Source organism: Lipotes vexillifer, unplaced genomic scaffold, assembly GCF_000442215.2.
Source record: "Lipotes vexillifer unplaced genomic scaffold, Lipotes_vexillifer_v1.1 scaffold982, whole genome shotgun sequence".
NCBI classification, from domain to species: domain Eukaryota; kingdom Metazoa; phylum Chordata; class Mammalia; order Artiodactyla; family Lipotidae; genus Lipotes; species Lipotes vexillifer.
In genome coordinates this window covers 1695314-1712725 of record NW_006789467.1, presented here as the reverse complement: position 1 = coordinate 1712725, position 17412 = coordinate 1695314, and the positions used below count along the sequence as shown (strand labels likewise).

The following is a 17412-nucleotide window of genomic DNA, read 5'->3' as shown; positions in this document are numbered from 1 at the left end:
TAGAACCGCCGTCCGTGGCCTCGGTCGCCCCACCTTCCAGAGGAGCAACCGGAAGCTCATGACGGCTGACTCTTCGCTCTGGACCACCCAGCAGAGAGGCGGCGGGGCGGCGGGAAAGTCTCTTAACGGCGGCGGCGCACTGGACCTGCGCACGCGCGCTGGGGCTCGCTGTGCCCCTGTGCCCCAGAATTCCACGGCCTCGGAAGAGACCATGGGCTCTGCAGGAGGGGGGAGTCCAGGGGCGGCGCCTGCACCATTAAACGGGCGGGAAGTTCCGTGAGTCTTTTGCCATAATCCCCCTCCCTTCTGTGAGGGGTGGAATGTTCCGACTGCTTAAGAGGCTGGGACGGGGGTTGTGGGGCCTTTCCACTGTAGGTGTCGGGTGGCTGGTGGTGAGTTTGTCTAGGCCGATCTGCGGGCAGCAAGGGCGAGGGAACCAGAGCTTTTCTTTTCTTTTCTTTTCTTTTTTTTTTTGCGGTACGCGGGCCTCTCACCACTGTGGCCTCTCCCGTTGCGGAGCATAAGCTCAGCGGCCATGGCTCACGGGCCCAGCCGCTCCGCGGCATGTGGGATCCTCCCGGACCGGGGCACGAACCCGTATCCCCTGCATCGGCAGGCGGACTCTCAACCACTGCGCCACCAGGGAAGCCCCAGAGCTCTTCTAATTTTTCGAACGATATCCTCGGGGAGCCTAACTGGAGGGCGGCGGGCGGCTGCATCCACGCGGGCATCAGGGCGGGCGCCGTGGCCTTGTGTCCGAGTTTGGGGGCCGAGGCCCGAGGACCGCGTGCGTCTTCGTCTGGCCGGGCAGCCGCCGTCTCGGGACCCCTGACCCCGGGCTCGCCGCTGGGAGTGAGCACCCCCCGAGAGAACTAGGTAAGCGGGGCTGCCTGCACCCTAGGGCGCGGAACGACGTTCGTAGTGGGGCCGCAAGGGAGGCTTGCTCGGCTATCCTGATGATTCCGTAGCAAGTGCCGTCAGACGCGAGGACTGACGATTTCTACGCCCATCCGACCGCAGTCGCTGACACCTGATGCTTTAGGTTACTGTAGCTGCCCGAGTCTGCCCTAAATGCACGCCCTAATCTTTGTTTCAGAGGGCAGACACACCCGCTTTTGGAGAGGGGAGCAGCATCCCTACCCGAGGTTAAGAACCAGTCTGGGTAAGGATTAATACGTATTGTAACTTAGCCGTGTCGGTCTTGCAACCTTAAATGCACTGATAACTGCCTGGTGTCTTATCCCTGTTGTTGCTTTCATGCATTTGACGTAATTATGCGCTGCCTCGTTGCATAACTGCAACGGTTAGGAGGTTGCGGCCCCTAGTTATGTCTAAACCGCATCTGTATTCAGAAACGGATGCCTTAAGGCGGTTTTAGCCGAAGCCCAGGTCTCTGGGGCGGTACTGTGGTGAGGTGCTTGGCTGCTCTGATGAAATCACTAATAGGAAGTGCCGTCAGAAGCGATAACTGACGATACCAGTTCCTGGCTGACTGCAGTCTCGCATCCTCACCAGTAGCTGGTGCTCAGGAGTAAGCTGGTCTGGACTGTGACCCATAATCTGTCTTCATCCAGGTTGCAAGTTAGTGAAGGTTGGCCAGCGCGTGATCACCGTATGGGAGCCCAAGCATTGGCCTGCTCCGAGGTAAGCTAGCTTTGGGCTCTGGAGAAGTTCGTGGTTGAGGACGCCTAGCTGTTGATTCATGTGAAGTTGCTACTGGACCAGATATTGGCAGTGTTGTCCGGCTGACCGAGTACTTTGTGTCGGTGCAGCCCTTGAGCATTATTGAGAAAATATCTGAATGATTTTGGTTCGTGATGTCTGCACCAGACTGCAGAGTGAGCCCAGGAGTTCCTTTTGATGTCATGGCTGTATAGTCCTGAGCAAACTGCTTATCTGCTCTGAGATGCTCTGAAAATGGACAGCCTTAGGTCTGTTTGCAATAACGTGACTGAACGGAGGTTAAGACAATGGGAACTGCCTCCAGTTGCTTTTGGCATCTACTGTCTGTCCATGGGTGCCTCATTCATCCCGCCAGGTTTTGAGCACTGAAGAGTGGGATCGGCGCAGCGGAGCTCTAAAGCGGGCGGCAGTGGCAGCAGTACCCCAGCCCAAGAAGAGGTAAGGTCTGGTCTACACAATGAGCACCTCCACGGTAGAATGGATAAGCAGCTAGTTTTGTTGAAATGGATTTGCAGAAAAGGATATCAAATGATGAAATCACCTAAAAAAGCTGGAATTACCGGCAGATTGTGTGGTGGTGAACCTACGGTTTTCTGAAGATATCTTTTAGGCTGTGAATGACTGTTCTTGGAATATAAAGTAAGATTAACTGATAATTCGTTTCCTTGCAGGCTGTGCTGTGGCAGGGGCAGCCGTCAACTTGGGCCCTGAAAACCTAGGCCTCCCACATTTGGTGTAGAAACACTCACCTTGTGCTCAGTATCAGAGGGACATTCTTAACCAATGAGAGCCAAGAAATGGGACCGTGGACTGGCACTTCTGATGTCACTAAATTCATGAGTTTTCTTGTATCGTCCCTTAACCAAAAGGAGCTTTTGTACTTTTAAATATTGTATAAGTGTGTTCTTGGGTGAGAGCCTGAGGTTTTTGAACTGGAAACTTGCTGAAATTTGTATCTCCATGCAGTTAACCATCAACAGTGTAATAAAAATATGGTCTTTGGTATTGGTTCTTAAAAACGTGTATATGAAGAAAAAGTCCAGTTTGATCACTGCTGACAAATATTAGCGGTCCAGGTATTAGTACTTGTCACCTTCCCTTTAGGTAGGTCTAAGCTGTTCTCCCCTCTTGAGACTTGGGGCAAAAATCCCAAAGCATTTTAAGGCAGCTGTAACACGTGAGTCCAGTCCCTGCCCCTCTGGGCTCTGTCTGCCCTTTTGCATAGCCTCCCTCTAGCTCCTGAAGCCCTACCCCACACCTGCCCAGACAGCAGCAGGCAAGGTCCCACTGTCTGGCTCTTCACCCACCCCCATCTTGCCACCTTCCGAGGTCTTGGCTACGCTACCTGGCTTGAGGCTGGAGGCATGTCAGGCTGTGCTTCCCTAGCCCTCTGCTGTTTGCCTGAGGGGCTCTGTCTGGTTCACCAACACCCAGAATGATTTTCTCTAGCTCAAGAATGATTGGTTCCCAATCTCCCTGACTTGCTAATTGTGCCTGAAAGGGACGACTTTAACCCGAAGGCCTTGGGTAAGGGGAAGGTAGGGTGAAAACCTTGGCTTTCTCCCCTTGGGAAACTCCGGTTTATTTTTTTTCGCCTTCTCCCAGTTGTCTTGCTTGGAGGCACCTCATCTTTGTGGTCCTGGGTTTTCAGGAATGTGCTCAAAGTAGCAAGGATTACTTCAGGGACTCCATGGGGAGGGATTTTATGGGAAAAGGGTCCTTATGACCCTTTTCCCAAGGTTCACTCTAGCCTGTACCCTAGGAACACTGACGTATGTGGAGTTCCACTAGTCTGCGGAGATGCTGTGCGGTTTCTGAGTGGCATGCACTGTCTGCCCCAGACTTCTAGGATGTCCTAAATATTGAAGGGTATAGGGGGGTGGCTGGTCCCGTGGCTAGGCCTCTGGGGTCACAGGCTGAAGGGTGAGCCTTGTAAATGGAGGCTGAGACCGGGAAGTTGGTCCCAAGGAGCCTGGGCGCCACAAGGAGGAGGCAGACACTCCTCAGTCCAGATGGGGATGAGGCTCCTGGGGTCTCCAGCAGCCAGTCCCCTACCCCAACCTTCAGCCAGGAGCTAGAGATCCCGACCTGCCTTAATCAGGGGCACATCCAGCAACTGGATATTTGTAATTCAGGACTGGAAAATCCCGGGTTAGATGTAGAGCCCCCACTACACTTCGTTCACATTAACTCAAGTCTCCAGCATCTCCAGCCCCTACACGGCACCCACAAGTTGGGAAGCTGAGGGTTGGTTCCTCTTGAGCCAGGGATGACTGCTCAGGAGCCAAAAGGCAGATGTGGATTGACAAAGGGGTGATGGAGAGGACCAGAGAGGAATTACAGTCCTTTCCTAGATGCTACCATCTGGCTTCCTGGGTCAGGGGGAGGTGCTGCCAGGCCCATTCTGGATGGTGGCCCGCGACCCCGCTGGGAACGCCTGCCCTGCCTCGGCCATCCTACCCCAGCAGGACTCCCTGGAGAGGCCCCCCCCTCCCTGTCACGTCTGAGATGCACCTGTAGTCTCCCTGCCCTCCTGGTCCCCTCCAGGGTCCTCCTGGCCCACAGTCTCGTCCCGGGCCTCGTCCCCACTGCCCGGGCCCTCGCCCAGCTCCAGGATGGTGGGCAGGTGGCCCTGCTTGGGGGAGCGCTTGCGCAGGCTGAGCAGGAAGGGCTGGGGCAGTGAAAAGATGTCCACGTTGTTGCCCAGGTCGATCCACGTGACGCTGGGGAACTTACTGGGGTCCTTCAGGGCGTCAGTGAGGTCGCGCAGCAGGGCCCGTGTCAGCCGGTTGCCGTTGAGGGCCAGCGTGGTCAGCCGGGGCAGCGTGCTGAGTGCCGGCAGCAGCTGCAGGACCATGTCGTCCGTGAGGCCCGTGAAGCCCAGCTCCACACTATCCACCTGCTCCCCGCAGCGCTGCAGGTAGCCGGTCACCCGCTCCAGGTCACGGGGGGTCAGCGGGATGCCAGACAGGTCCACTGTGTTGTCCGGAGGGCTCCCGGCCAAGACTGCCTTGAGGCTGAAGGGGAGATGAGACAGCAGGGTTCAAGCGGGTGGGACAGGCTTTTCTCCGGAGGCAGCCTCCACTCAGCCCTCTGCCCACAGGGCAGAGACCAGGGGCCCCGGTCCCCTTGCACTGCCCACATCTCAGCCTGGCTGCCCAGCGGGCAGAGCCTGGGGATCACAGGGCAAGGCCCAAGTGTTTCTGCAGTGACTAAGGGGACATTCTGGGGCCAACGCCGGGGTCTGCACTGGACTCCTTCCTTCCTACTTTTTTTATTTTTTTAATTTTTTATTTTGGCTGCACCGGGTCTTAGTTGCGGCACGCAGGATCTTTAGTTGCGGCAGGCGGGCTTCGTCCCTCATGCGACCTTTAGTTAGTTCCTTAACCTCTGCGCCTCTGTTATTTGCCTGAGAAATGAAGCCAACTGGGTACCACAGGGTTGTCATGTGAAATAATAAACGCAGTCAGAACGGCGCCCTGTGCAGGAGGGCGGCGAACGGCCGAGCTCCCTGCTCCCCCACGAGTGCCACAGATCTCGGAAGCCCCTCCTTTAAGACCATCTTCCCTGCCAGACAGAGGGTCCTTGGGGGGGCCCTCGGGATGGCAGGTGGGGGAGGGCGCAGGGGCCCCGAGCCTGGTGTGGGCTGCTGTCCACCCCCTTCCATTCCCTACCGCCCACCACCCCTTGCTCTTCTTTCTCACCCGCTCCCTTGCTTGGGGGCCCAGATCTCCCAGCTTCCAGATACCCCAGGCGAGCCCCGAGGCTCCAACCCTGGGAAGGACAGGGAGTTGGAGGGGGCTCAGCACCTGTTACCATCAGCAGCCCTGGGATCACAGCTTGGGCTTCCTTGTCGGCCTCTTAGGAGAAAAAACAGGCCAAGGGAAGAGCTCGGTAAGAGTCCCGGCGGAGGGAACACAAGTGCAAAGGCCCTGAGGCTGGTAGAGCTCAGCGTGTCTGTGAACCAGCAGGAAGGCCAGTGTGTGGGCGGGGGTGGGCGGGGGACCATCACTTGGGCCTGAGTGGGTTTCAGTCAGCGCGACGGGGAGGCGTCCGAGCAGAGTAAGGCTTCTGAACAAAGAATGGACTGAGCACCCTGTGTGCCGGGGAGACAGGAGGCCCCTGGGTCCCAGCAGAGCGTGTACCCTCCTGCATTCCCTCCTCCAGAACTAGCGCACAAGCAGACAGAACTGCCCTGTCCCCGCATTTGGTCCCTGCCCTCAGCCCACCTGGCGCCCCCTCTGGTGACTTCCTCCACCAGGGAAGGGCCCTTGAGGATCCATCTCCTCTCCTGCCTTGGGGGGCGGGGGGTGGTGTCCAGAAGAAGGGAAGGGGGCCCAGAGCTCTTCTGCTCAGCGAGGGGGCTGGCCTTCCCCTCCCGTCTGTGGGACCCGGAGGAGCCTGCGCGCCAGCAGGGCCCTGCCAGAGCCTTCGGGACACCGGCCACTCTGCTCCGTGATTTGCAAGCAGTTCCCCTCTGCTTCTTTCTGCGGTGCTGTTCTGGCCCCCAGGTCCTGTGTCCCAGTGTCCCCTCTGCCCCCAGGGTGCAGGGGGCCACACGAACCCTGAGGGTCCTCACTGCTGTACGCCAGGGAAAAGGCTGGGGTCTGGGTCCCCCGGGAGACATCAGGAAGGCTGGGGGGAGGGGGTGGGGCGAGTGCCCGCATTCAGCGCACCAGGATCAGAAACTCCTCTTGTCCCCCTCCCCCAGCATCAGAACGGGGGCGCACCCCCAGATCCCACCACACAGAGCGGGGCCCAGCCGCCAGCATCTCCCAGGGCTCCTGCCCACCTGGAATGCCCACCCTGCCTGCCACTTTCCCCGGCCCCCAGCCCTTCACTTCACCTTCTCCAAGCAGCTCTTGCCCTCCCCCCACGGGCCTGGGACGGAGTGCTGTCCCCCCAACGCCCGGCCCAGCACAGCTGGCTTTGAGCTGTCCTTGTAGGAGGCGGCTGGGCGGCGGTGGGGGAGACCCGCCTCGGGTGACCGCGACTCACCAGGCCTGTGGCTTCCTCTTGACCAGCCCGCGATGGCGCCTCCACTGGGAATGGGGGCTGAGGTGGTAGGTCAGCTGCCGGCACAGCTTCTCCATGGCGCCCAGGGCATCGCCCTCCTGCAGAGGAAGCCACAGGTCCCTGAGTCGATGGAGCAGGCAGGGAGCCCAGGCCCCCACCTCCAGCTTCCTGCCTCTGCGGGACCAGCATGGACCCCAGGCCGAGCTGGGGAGGCCTGCTGTGCGGGCCCAAGGTGGCCGCCCTGATCAGGGAGCAGGGGTTGCAAACTCATCTGCACGATGGTTTTAGTTTCTGTGAATTCGTTGCTATTTGAAAAACCTGAGATTTCTATAGACGTCTGGATTCCAGGTGATCTGACAGTTGACCCCTTAGTCAGGGTCGCCAGGGTCGCCACGGTCCCTGCCGCTCCCCGATGCCCAGGGCCATCTTATCCTGCTCACTCGCTCGCCTGACAAATACCCGCTGGGTACCTCCTAGGTGCCGGGCACTTGCTCTAGAAGCTGGGGATTCAACCACAAGCAAACGTCCTTGCTCGCGTATTCCACACAGCAAAGGGGACAGTGAAATACTTCACCACGTCTCTTCTGCCCACGTCAACGGTGGGAAAATAAAAGAATGAGGCGCCAAGTGGTTCCCGGCCCAGTTCATTCATCTTCGTTACCTGTCTGGCCCATCAGCATTTGACCTTGAGACCCTCGGTGTTATGGCCTGAATTGTGTCCCTCTGCCAAGTTCTTAAATTGAAGTCCTAATCCCCAATACCTCAGAATGTGGCTGTATTTGGAAATTGGGCCTCTAAAGAGTAATTAAGGTAAAATGAGATCACTGCGGTGGGCCCTAATCCTATACGACTGGTGTCCTCATGAGACGAGATCAGGACACAGACATGTACAGAGGGGAGACCATATGAGCACACAGGGAGAAGACGGCCGTCTACACGCCAAGGAGAGACGCCTCGGAAGAAACCAACCCTGCTGACGCCTTGATCTCGGACTTCCAGCCTCCAGAACTGTGAGAAAATACATTTCTGTTGTTTAAGTGGTATTTTTGTCACAGCAGCCCCAGCAAACAAATATGCTGGGTTAAAGGATGCAGCAGAGAGATTTCAGAGGCTCCAACTCTGTCCCAAGGGGAGTCGATTCGACGAAGAGTCCCCGAGGCCTGGGAGACTGAGTGGCCCAGAGCGTGTGCTCCCACCAGGTGGTCCAGCGCCAAGGGCCAAGGCCAGGAAGTACCAGGCACGACTGCAAATCCACTTACAGACAGCAACGCGATGTGGTGAGGTCAACCATGAGCCAGGGGCCAGTGCCCAGCAGGGTGCCTGGCACAGAGTGGCCGCTCAGTGAAGGCTGGCTTGATTATTACCATTATCATCATCACTCTGTTAGTGCTGTCCCCCCGCCCACCATCTGCTGTTTGGCCCTCCAAGGTTTCAGGTTACCTGTGGTCAACCTCGGTCCGAAAATATTAAGTGGAAACTTCCAGAAATAAACTCAGAAGTTTACAATTGTGCGCCATTCTGAGTAGCGTCATGAAGTTGTGTGCTGTCCCACTCCTTCCCACCTGGGACATAAATCGTCCCTTTGTACAGTGCATTCTCGCTGTGTATGTTACCTGCCCTTTAGTATAGGAAAAACAGTGTTTTTAGGGTTTGGTGCTATCTGCAGTTTCAGGCATCCCATGAAAGTCCTGGAACGTATCCCAAGGGTCACGGTGCTGGCCGGGGTGAAGGCCAACTTTGGAGGCCAAAGGGAGAAGGGGGAGGGGCCGGCACATCTCGAGCTGAGGGTCTGCACCCAGGACCCCTGCATGCTGGAATCGCCCAGAGCTTCAGACAACACTGCTGCCTGGGCCACCTCGCAGCGATGGGTGGGCAGCTCGGACATGGGGACTTTTAAAAGCTCCCCCGGTTATTCTCCTGTGCTGCCAGGTGGACACACTTGAAAGACAAGAAGGACCAGCGGGTGGGGTGTGGTGGTCTGCCCGGCATCACCCCTGCGACCACCCGGGACAGAACGTGGCCAGTCTCCCACAGCACCCGTTCCAAAGCCGAGGAATGAGCTCCTGGTCCTAAACCTAACCTCCCGCAGGGCTTCCAAAATCGGGGGCCACAGACTCTCCCTCCGCCCTCCAGGCCCGGAAGGAAGAACCGGGAAAAGAGGCGGCAAAGCAGCCGCCGCAGTGCGCCAACACTGCCACCAGGGGGCAGCCGCGCGCAGGGCGAGGCCCCCAACCTGAGCCTGTTTCCTCATTTACTAAACAGGGACGGAAGATGTGGTCACTTAACAGCGGACCTGAGACCAAACGTGAGCCAATGTCCTCCGAAGTGAGAGCCCCTCCGCTTGCCTGGACTAAAGAAACACAGCTAACCTTTACCGAGTTATATTACCTACTATATATGCTGGGCACTAACTCATAGCCATCCCATGAAACGGGGGCCCCTATAATCCCGCTTGACAAATGCGGGAACCGAGGCACCAAGAAGTGGAGGGGGTGGCAGGCCACTCGACGTGTAGGATGGCTTCAGGATCCAAACCCCGCAGCCGCTCTGGGGCTGGGCTCTGCTCTGCCCTTGAGGGATGAAGCTTTTGCGAAGGTTGGTTCTATCGTTTGCAAACCAGAAAAGCCTCAAGCAAGCCCACCTATGTTTTCCCAACTCCATCGCTTTCGGAAGCCCCCTCCAGGCCTCCTCCTGCAGGAAGAGGACTAAGCAGGAGGCGCCCAGCGTGGAGGACCAGGAAGGAAGGGGAGGAAGGAGGATGCTGGCCCCTCTCCCTTTATTGGGAAAGCCGCGGGGCCCAGCAGCGCTTTTGTGGGACCACACCCCACTCCCAAGCCACAGCTGACCGGTCCAGAGGCGGACCCTGGGGGATTCCCGACTTGGGACAAGACTCCTCGGGGGCTGAACACTGACAAGTCAACTCAGGAGCCCCGGGCAGCCATAAGGTGTGGGTACGGGGGGCGGGGAGTGAGGCCGGGTAGAGCAGAGGGAGGGGGGCAGGTGTCTGTGCTGTTTGGGGTTCTAGTGCCTCTTTCAAGCTTGGCTGCCACCGGGAAGGATAAGTCCTCTTCCTGGCTCGAGGCAGGCCGCGGGGGCTTCTGTTGCTTGCAACAGAGGAGGCTGCAAGGCAGGCTGCGGAATCTGCAGCTTTCCCTCCCACCGTGGAGAAGGAAGGAGGGGGAGGGGCTGTGGCGCAAGTCGCGTACACTGGGCACCGGCCCAGCGCCGCTGACCGCGGGCCTCGGAGAAGACCCTGCCTGAGGGACTCACTGACCCGTCAGGAGAGAGGCCCATGGCAGACCTGCAGGCCCCTCCGGGCCGGGTCACCGTGTCCCTCCGACGCCCCCTGCCGTCTTCAACTCCCCACCCCAAGAACTGCAGCAAGCACAGCCCCGACCGCTCTGCACCCAAGGCTTCCTCACTCAGTCATCAGACACGACTGCCCTGTCTACTGCACCCTGGACGCTGCTCCAGATCCGGAGACTGTGCTGGGTTTTTTGTTCACTCCCCACCCCGCTCTCTGTGCTGGGAAGGCTGAGCTCTTACAGACGGCACCACCCGGCCCACCTGCTCCTGGCTGTCAGTGCGACTCAGCTAATGGGAGGGAGGTCAGAGGGCAGCAGAGAAAGGCCCAGGATTAACTCTTCTCACTCTCGCCGTGCTTTAGCCAGCCTCCAAGTCGGCCCCCACGGATGCTGGCCTCCTGGCAGGGTACAGCCTCCTTCCACCCTGCGTTAGGGCAGCGTTAGGGCAGCAGGGACAGTATGTGGCGTCTGAGGCTGGCTCACAGAAGACACGGTGCTTCTCCCTGGCGCTCGGGGATCACCCCCTCTGGGGTTGAGCCAGCTGCCCTGATGTGAGGAAGCTCAAGCAGTCCTGTGGACCGGCCACGGGGCTCGGAGCTGAGGCTTCCCACCAGCAGCCATGGGGTATGCTACCCTGCCAGTCCCCATCGAGCCACCAGGACTCGCAGCCTGGGCCGATGTCCTCAGCCCCTAACTAGAACCCCCCGCCTGTGCTGCTCCTGAGTTCCTGACCCGCAGAGATGGATCAATGGTGAATGTCTGTTGTTTTAAGCCACCATGCTTTGGGGTGACTTGCTATGCAGCAACAGAAAATACAATAAAATATAAAAGAAGAAAAACAACACAAGGTGGCTCTGGGAGAGCTCCTCGACAAATCACTGCGCATACACCCTCATTTTAGTGTCTGCTGGTGGGAAGCCTGATGGTGGACATGATGGAACAGACGTGCTGGATGGGAAGGAAGGAGTCCCTAAAACTTCCCGCTACATGATCCGCGCTGATAGGGGGATTTGTTCTGGGTGATTTAGGGACACCCAGGCGGAAATGTCCGGGAGCGGGGAGGCTTTTGAGTCTAAAGCCAGGCTGCAGATACAGACTTGGGATTCACCAATACCCAGTCAGGGGCGGGATGGGGTTCTGCCTCTTCCCCGTTCTGCGGGCAGGCACAGACCCAGCCCTTTCTAGGGTCTCGGCCCACACCCTGCTGGGGTACAGGAGGGGGTTTCTGGTAGGTTGAGAAAATAGACAGGACCCATTCGAGGTGGTCCTCTTAGCAGTGGGAAGGATTATTTGTCTTGTGGATGCTTCACCAGGAGTTGGACCAGAAAGGGCTACTTTCTTTGTCCCATCTCACAGCTAAGGGAGACCCCGCCCCACCCCTTTTGTCTACAGCCTCTTGGCACACACTTGGGCAGATCTGAAATTCTCAGATGAAAGAGGTCCGAGCAGCAAGGCCTGGCTAGCCCTGAGCCAGTTCACATGGGGGTGGGTGTGTGTGTGTGCAGAGGCCGCCCCCATCATCAGCTTGGGGACCCCAGGGCCAGGATCTCCCACCCATACCTCAACCTCAGCTGGGAGGGTCCTTCCAGAGGGCCTCTCCTGCCAGGTGGCCTTGGGTACGGGTAGGGGACTGGCCAGGCCCTAGGCCTCCAGCAGGGTGGACCCCACTCTGGCTGCCTCTGGAAATCTGGGTTGGCGATCAGCCTGTTGACTTCCAAGACCCTTAGTCCAGAGCGGCTGGGCCTGAGGCCATGACTTTCTTGCTTCTGTGTCCCACAACTGACCTGCTAAGTCTGAGCACCCTGCCTGGCACGTGGTCAGTGCCCACAGACTGGTTACACCTCAGCTTCTGGGCATGAGGCTCTCAGCCGTGCAAGGCACACACCATGCTTCCTATAAATCATCTCACTGAGCTCTCAAAACAGCTTTATAGGGGAGGGTATGGCTATGTCCACATTCGAGTTGAGGAAAACAAAGTTCAGCTAATTAAGTGACCTGAGAAGGTTACACCTGTGCGATGGACGGGATGTTTGTCCCCCCTCCGCCCCCAGTTCATATGTTGAACCCCAATCCCAACGTGATGGTGTCTGGAGGGAGGGCCTTTGGGAGGTGATTAGGATTGGATGAGGCCACAAGGGTTATCGGAAGAGACCAGAGAGCTAGCTCACCTCATTTCTGCCACGTGAGGCCACAAGGAGTAGGTGGCCATCTGCAAACCACAAAGAGCATCCTCACCAGAACCTGTCCGGGCCGGCACCCTGATCTCAGCCCTCCAGGCTCCAGAACTGTGAGAGATAAGTGTCTGTTGTTTATTAGCCACCCAGTCAATGGTAATTTGATGTAGGAGGCTGAGCAAAACCACCTATGAATGGCCCTGTAGCCCTCCCCAGTGGAGAGGACAGATGGCAGTGCAGGACCCCTTGGCCTCAGCCCGCAGCCCCTTAGCCCTGTCCTGTTTCCTGGGGTCGACATGGGCAGTTGGCCACCTGCAGACCCGCCTGCGTGGAGGGAGGGGGGCACTGGAACTGCCCCCAAACAGGCCCCTCCTCCCCAGCCCAGCCCAGGTCTTGCGAGCCCCATGGAGCACTGATGGCCCAGAGATCCAGCACCTGAGCGCTGGCCTGCCCTGCCCAGCAGTGGGGCCCAAACGCTGGGGTTCTCACCTGGGCCGTAACCTTTCTCAGATCGCTTCATCACCTGTATCTCGTCTTCCTCAACTCTAAGATGGGCATAAAAAACAGTCCTCTCCTATTGAGCTGCTCTGAGTGCCCTGTCATCTGTCACTCCTCTCACCTGTGGGCAACTAAATCCATGCTCTGGAAAGGGCAGGGGTCTGGCACCCACAAGGCCTCCTACGGCCTGGTCTCAGCTCCCCAGGAGAGCCAGGTATACCCTGAATGAGAAGCGGGCGGTTCCAGCTGCAGCCGGTCCCCTGTGGCTCCTGCACCAGCTCCTCGACCCCAGGCCTTGGGGCTCCCAGTCCGCCGACACTCATTACTGTCACACGTCTGAGCCCAGCACCCCTCTTGCTGTATCCCTCCACCAACCCACCCCACACCTGCCCCGACGGGCTCCCAGCCCTCCATGGCCAGCCCCCCACCTTGAAGTCTTGACACCAGGCAGTCCAGGGAGAAGCCAGAGAGAAGGCCCTAAACAAAAGCCCCAGATGGAGGTGCCATCCCAGAGCAAGGTTCCAGCCCCTGGGCGCCCGGGCCAGGTGTGGGGTGGGCTTGGGAACCGCCTCTCGCCCTGATCCTAGGTCCTGCTGTGAAGTGGAGGCCGCCCCAGGCACTCCTCCATCCTGCTCTGGCTTCCTGCCCCTTCCTTCCTGCTGCAAGGAAGTGCATCTCTTGGAAGCTGCTGGAAACTGAGGGATGGGAGAGAAGAAACCAAAACAGAGAGAAAAGCCCAAGTGTGGAGCTGCCCTGCCCTGGCCCTCCTGTCCCTGCCTGGGTCCCAGCCTGGACTGTGGAGCCAGCGGGAAGAGGGGCAGATCCCCCAGACCCAGAGGGGCTGGGCAGCGCCCGCGGAGCCTCAGAGCCAGGCAGGAAGTGGACAGGAGTGAAGTGGGTGGGCGTAAAATGACGCTTGGCCTCAGAGAGGAGGACAAGTGGGCGTAGAGGGGACTGCAGCAAACAGAGTGGCATGTAGGGCCACACGGCGCCTTTGTGCAAAGACAAAGCCCATCTCTAGGTGGGCACAGTCTTGCACCCGTGCCCCCGGCTGCTGGGCAGAGAGAGGGCTGGACCAAGCCGTCTCCTGTCTCCCCGACCCCTGCCACCTCTGTGTACACATCTTTGTGCAGGGGGCAGCCTACACAACCGTACCTGGCGGCTCTGGCCCCATGTAACAGGGGTGGCTACTCAGCTCCAGGCCTGTAGAAATGAGGAGCTTCCCATTTTTCAAGGGGATTGTGTGAAATACTCTGAGGTTTACATGTTGGCAATGAATCAAGATTTACTGCAGCCCGTGGGCCAAACGAGGCCAGCGCTGATGGTGCTGGTACGCAGCCTCCGCCGTGGATGCTGGGCCTCAGGGCAGGGTGGGCACCTCAGGTGCTGCACGAGGGGCCCAGGCAGCACTGACCAGCCCCCCTCGGGCACCGGGCTGCTCCCCCCAGGAAGCTCCCCCCTTACACCCCGGAGCTCGCTGGCTCAGACCACGGCCACCCTACCGGCTTGGGACAGTGGATGTAGCGTGCCAGGCTGATGATGAGGTCGTGTGTGATGGGGTCCACCAGGTTCCTGAAGCTGGCGTAGCGGTACAGGACGTCGTCCAGCGAGGTCGACTCCATGCCTAGGTCCTGCAAGAGGGAAGGATGCCCAGAGATCAGCGAGGCCCCACCTTACCCTGGAGCCCCGCCCAACATGCCCAGAGTACCCCCTGGCCAGGGAGGAGACCCCTCCAAAGAGGTTTCCCATCCCACACGGAAGCATTTCCAGAAATTCCCCCGGGAGCCAGATAAGCCCCTGCAGAGACGGCCCTCCCCAGACAGCCCCCCAGCCTTTGCCTCTCCTATTCCCCCGAGGATGAGGCCAAGGGTTGTGGGCCACAGCGCTGGTGGCTGCTTCTCTACCTGGGACGAAACTTGGAAGCGGCGTGATAGTAAAACTCCCTGTGCTTTGTGACAGGACCACGTATTGATACTTATTTGCTTTCTTTTTGCTTCTGAGGTCATTTTTACTGCTCCTTCTGTGAAGGACCCCGCCTTGGTGTTCCTTTGCCTTGGGGGGCTGGGTCTCTGAGTTGTGGGGTTAAAAGGAGAAGCTGCCAGGCACCCAGAAGAAAACCCCACCAGCCCTCCCCCTAAGAAAGGGTGTCAAGTGGGGTCCTCGTAACAGGCGGGGTGGGAGCACAGAGGCAAGGGGCACGGAGTGGGCGGGGGCCATGGCAGAAACCTCTGGGGCAGAGGTTCCCCAAGCCTGGGGAGGGGCAAGGGCTGGGAGCATCTGCAGAGACCCCTGTCCACCAGCAAGAGACCCCACGGGCTTGGCCAAGAGCAGTGACCAGTCTGGGTCCTAATCCCCGGGGCCTCGCTCCAAATGTTCTGGACTGTACAAGACCCGAAGATCCTTGTCCAACCCCAGGAAAGGGGCAGGCTCCCCAGACACGGCTAAGCTTGAATTTCCCACCAGCCAAGCTGGCGGGGGCTTGAAACAGAGTTAATTGCTTTAGAGAAGTAAAGAAAGATGGTTTTCTACCCCAGGGTGTTGTACTAAACTTTGTGCCCTCTGTCTGTGGAAGAGCTTGGGTATGGCTTCTGACTCTTCTCAAACCCCCTCTCCAGTTTCTGTTGTCCTTGGCGGGAGCTGTGGTTCCTTCCTAGCTTGGGGCCTTGCACAGAGCAGAAAGGAACGAGGACATTCCCATCTGAGGACTGCCCCACCCTAGGTCCCCTGGGCCCCCAAGCCGTATGTGGAGCTGCCCCATCACCGCCCACAGAAGGAAGGCTCCCAGCCCGGGTTGCCATGGTTCAGCGACCTGCGGACAGGAATGTGTGGTGACAGGTGAGTCCCAGCTGGGGTTTGCTCCCTTGTCACTTCAGTGAGTTATCCTGAACTTTTCTAAATACCTTCCCCCATGTGATTCTTAGAAATCCCTGAAAGCAAGTAGGCTGGGTTTCGTTATTCCCAATTTACAGATAAAGAAGCTAAGGCTCAGAGCAGAGCAGCTGACTTTGTTTTTAACTGACCGTCAGAATTTCAGGAATGGAATGTACGACTGGTGACTACAGTTAGCACAGCTGTGTGGTATATTTGAGAGTTGTGAGGAGAGTAGATTCTAAAAATTCTCATCACAAGGAAGAAAACATGTTTTCAAACTATATGAGGTGATGAATGTTAACTAAACTTATTGTGGTAATTATTTTGCAATATTTGTAAGTCAAGTAATTATGCTATACACCTTAAACTTAGTGCCAAGTCAATTATATCTCAGTAACACAGAAAGAAAAATAAATTGCATGTAATAAAGATGTTAAAAAAAAAAATTTCAGGAATGGTAGGGCTACGCTTCCACGTGGGCCTAGGCCTGTCTTGGGAGGATCTGCCTTGTCTACCCCTGGGGGTGAGCTGGGCAGCAAGCAGGCTGGAGGGCGGGGATGCTGCCCTGTGGTTTGGCCGCTGACATTTCTAAGAGCAAAGAGAGAAAGGGCTTTGCTGGGGTAACTGGAGGGGCCGTGCTCTCTGTCCCATGGGGAGCCTCGCGAGTCCAGGTCCTAGCGGGGTCCGCCCCCCTCAATGGTTCCGGGACCTCTGCCTCCACCTCCCTGTTGGAAGAAATGGGTCTCGAGTGCCATCTAGGACACAAGGGGCCAGCCTTGAGCTGTTTCTGTTCGGCAGGAATGAGCCTCAGAGGCAGTGGCCGTGCCCGCCGCCAGGTTCTCTGGCTGCGGAGATAATTGACACTGTCTGGCGTGGACGCGGTGAGGGAGGCGCCGGATCAGGGTGCGGACAGGTCCAATCCTGCCGTGGACCTGTCCCCACCCTGCTTGTCCGGGCCCTCAGGTTCTCGGGAGGCATCCGGGGCAAGCTACCTGTGTCACTGTGTCTCAGCCTCCTCGTATGTAAAATGGGGATGGTGACCCCACGTCACAGGTGGGCGAGGGACATAAACCTAGTAACACAGGGTAACGCCTCTGCAGGGAAGAGAATCACCAGCTGAGCGCCCCTCCCCCTTCGGTGCGCCCCCTTCGTTATTCCCAATTTACAGATAAAGAAGCTAAGGCTCAGAGCAGAGCAGCTGACTTTGTTTTTAACTGACCGTCAGAATTTCAGGAATGGAATGTACGACTGGTGACTACAGTTAGCACAGCTGTGTGGTATATTTGAGAGTTGTGAGGAGAGTAGATTCTAAAAATTCTCATCACAAGGAAGAAAACATGTTTTCAAACTATATGAGGTGATGAATGTTAACTAAACTTATTGTGGTAATTATTTTGCAATATTTGTAAGTCAAGTAATTATGCTATACACCTTAAACTTAGTGCCAAGTCAATTATATCTCAGTAACACAGAAAGAAAAATAAATTGCATGTAATAAAGATGTTAAAAAAAAAAATTTCAGGAATGGTAGGGCTACGCTTCCACGTGGGCCTAGGCCTGTCTTGGGAGGATCTGCCTTGTCTACCCCTGGGGGTGAGCTGGGCAGCAAGCAGGCTGGAGGGCGGGGATGCTGCCCTGTGGTTTGGCCGCTGACATTTCTAAGAGCAAAGAGAGAAAGGGCTTTGCTGGGGTAACTGGAGGGGCCGTGCTCTCTGTCCCATGGGGAGCCTCGCGAGTCCAGGTCCTAGCGGGGTCCGCCCCCCTCAATGGTTCCGGGACCTCTGCCTCCACCTCCCTGTTGGAAGAAATGGGTCTCGAGTGCCATCTAGGACACAAGGGGCCAGCCTTGAGCTGTTTCTGTTCGG

The 17412-nt window shown here is 57.7% G+C and overlaps 1 protein-coding gene across 1 annotated transcript in view; it reads right to left on the bottom strand.

Annotated features, from left to right (window-relative positions):
* Positions 1–4436: 4436 nt before the first annotated feature.
* Positions 4437–17412, bottom strand: part of LRRC75A (leucine rich repeat containing 75A) — a 35504-nt gene continuing 22528 nt past the window's right edge. The window contains 2 exon segments of the mRNA XM_007472299.1: positions 4437–4700; positions 14179–14307. Coding sequence (XP_007472361.1) covers positions 4437–4700; positions 14179–14307 — 393 coding nt within the window.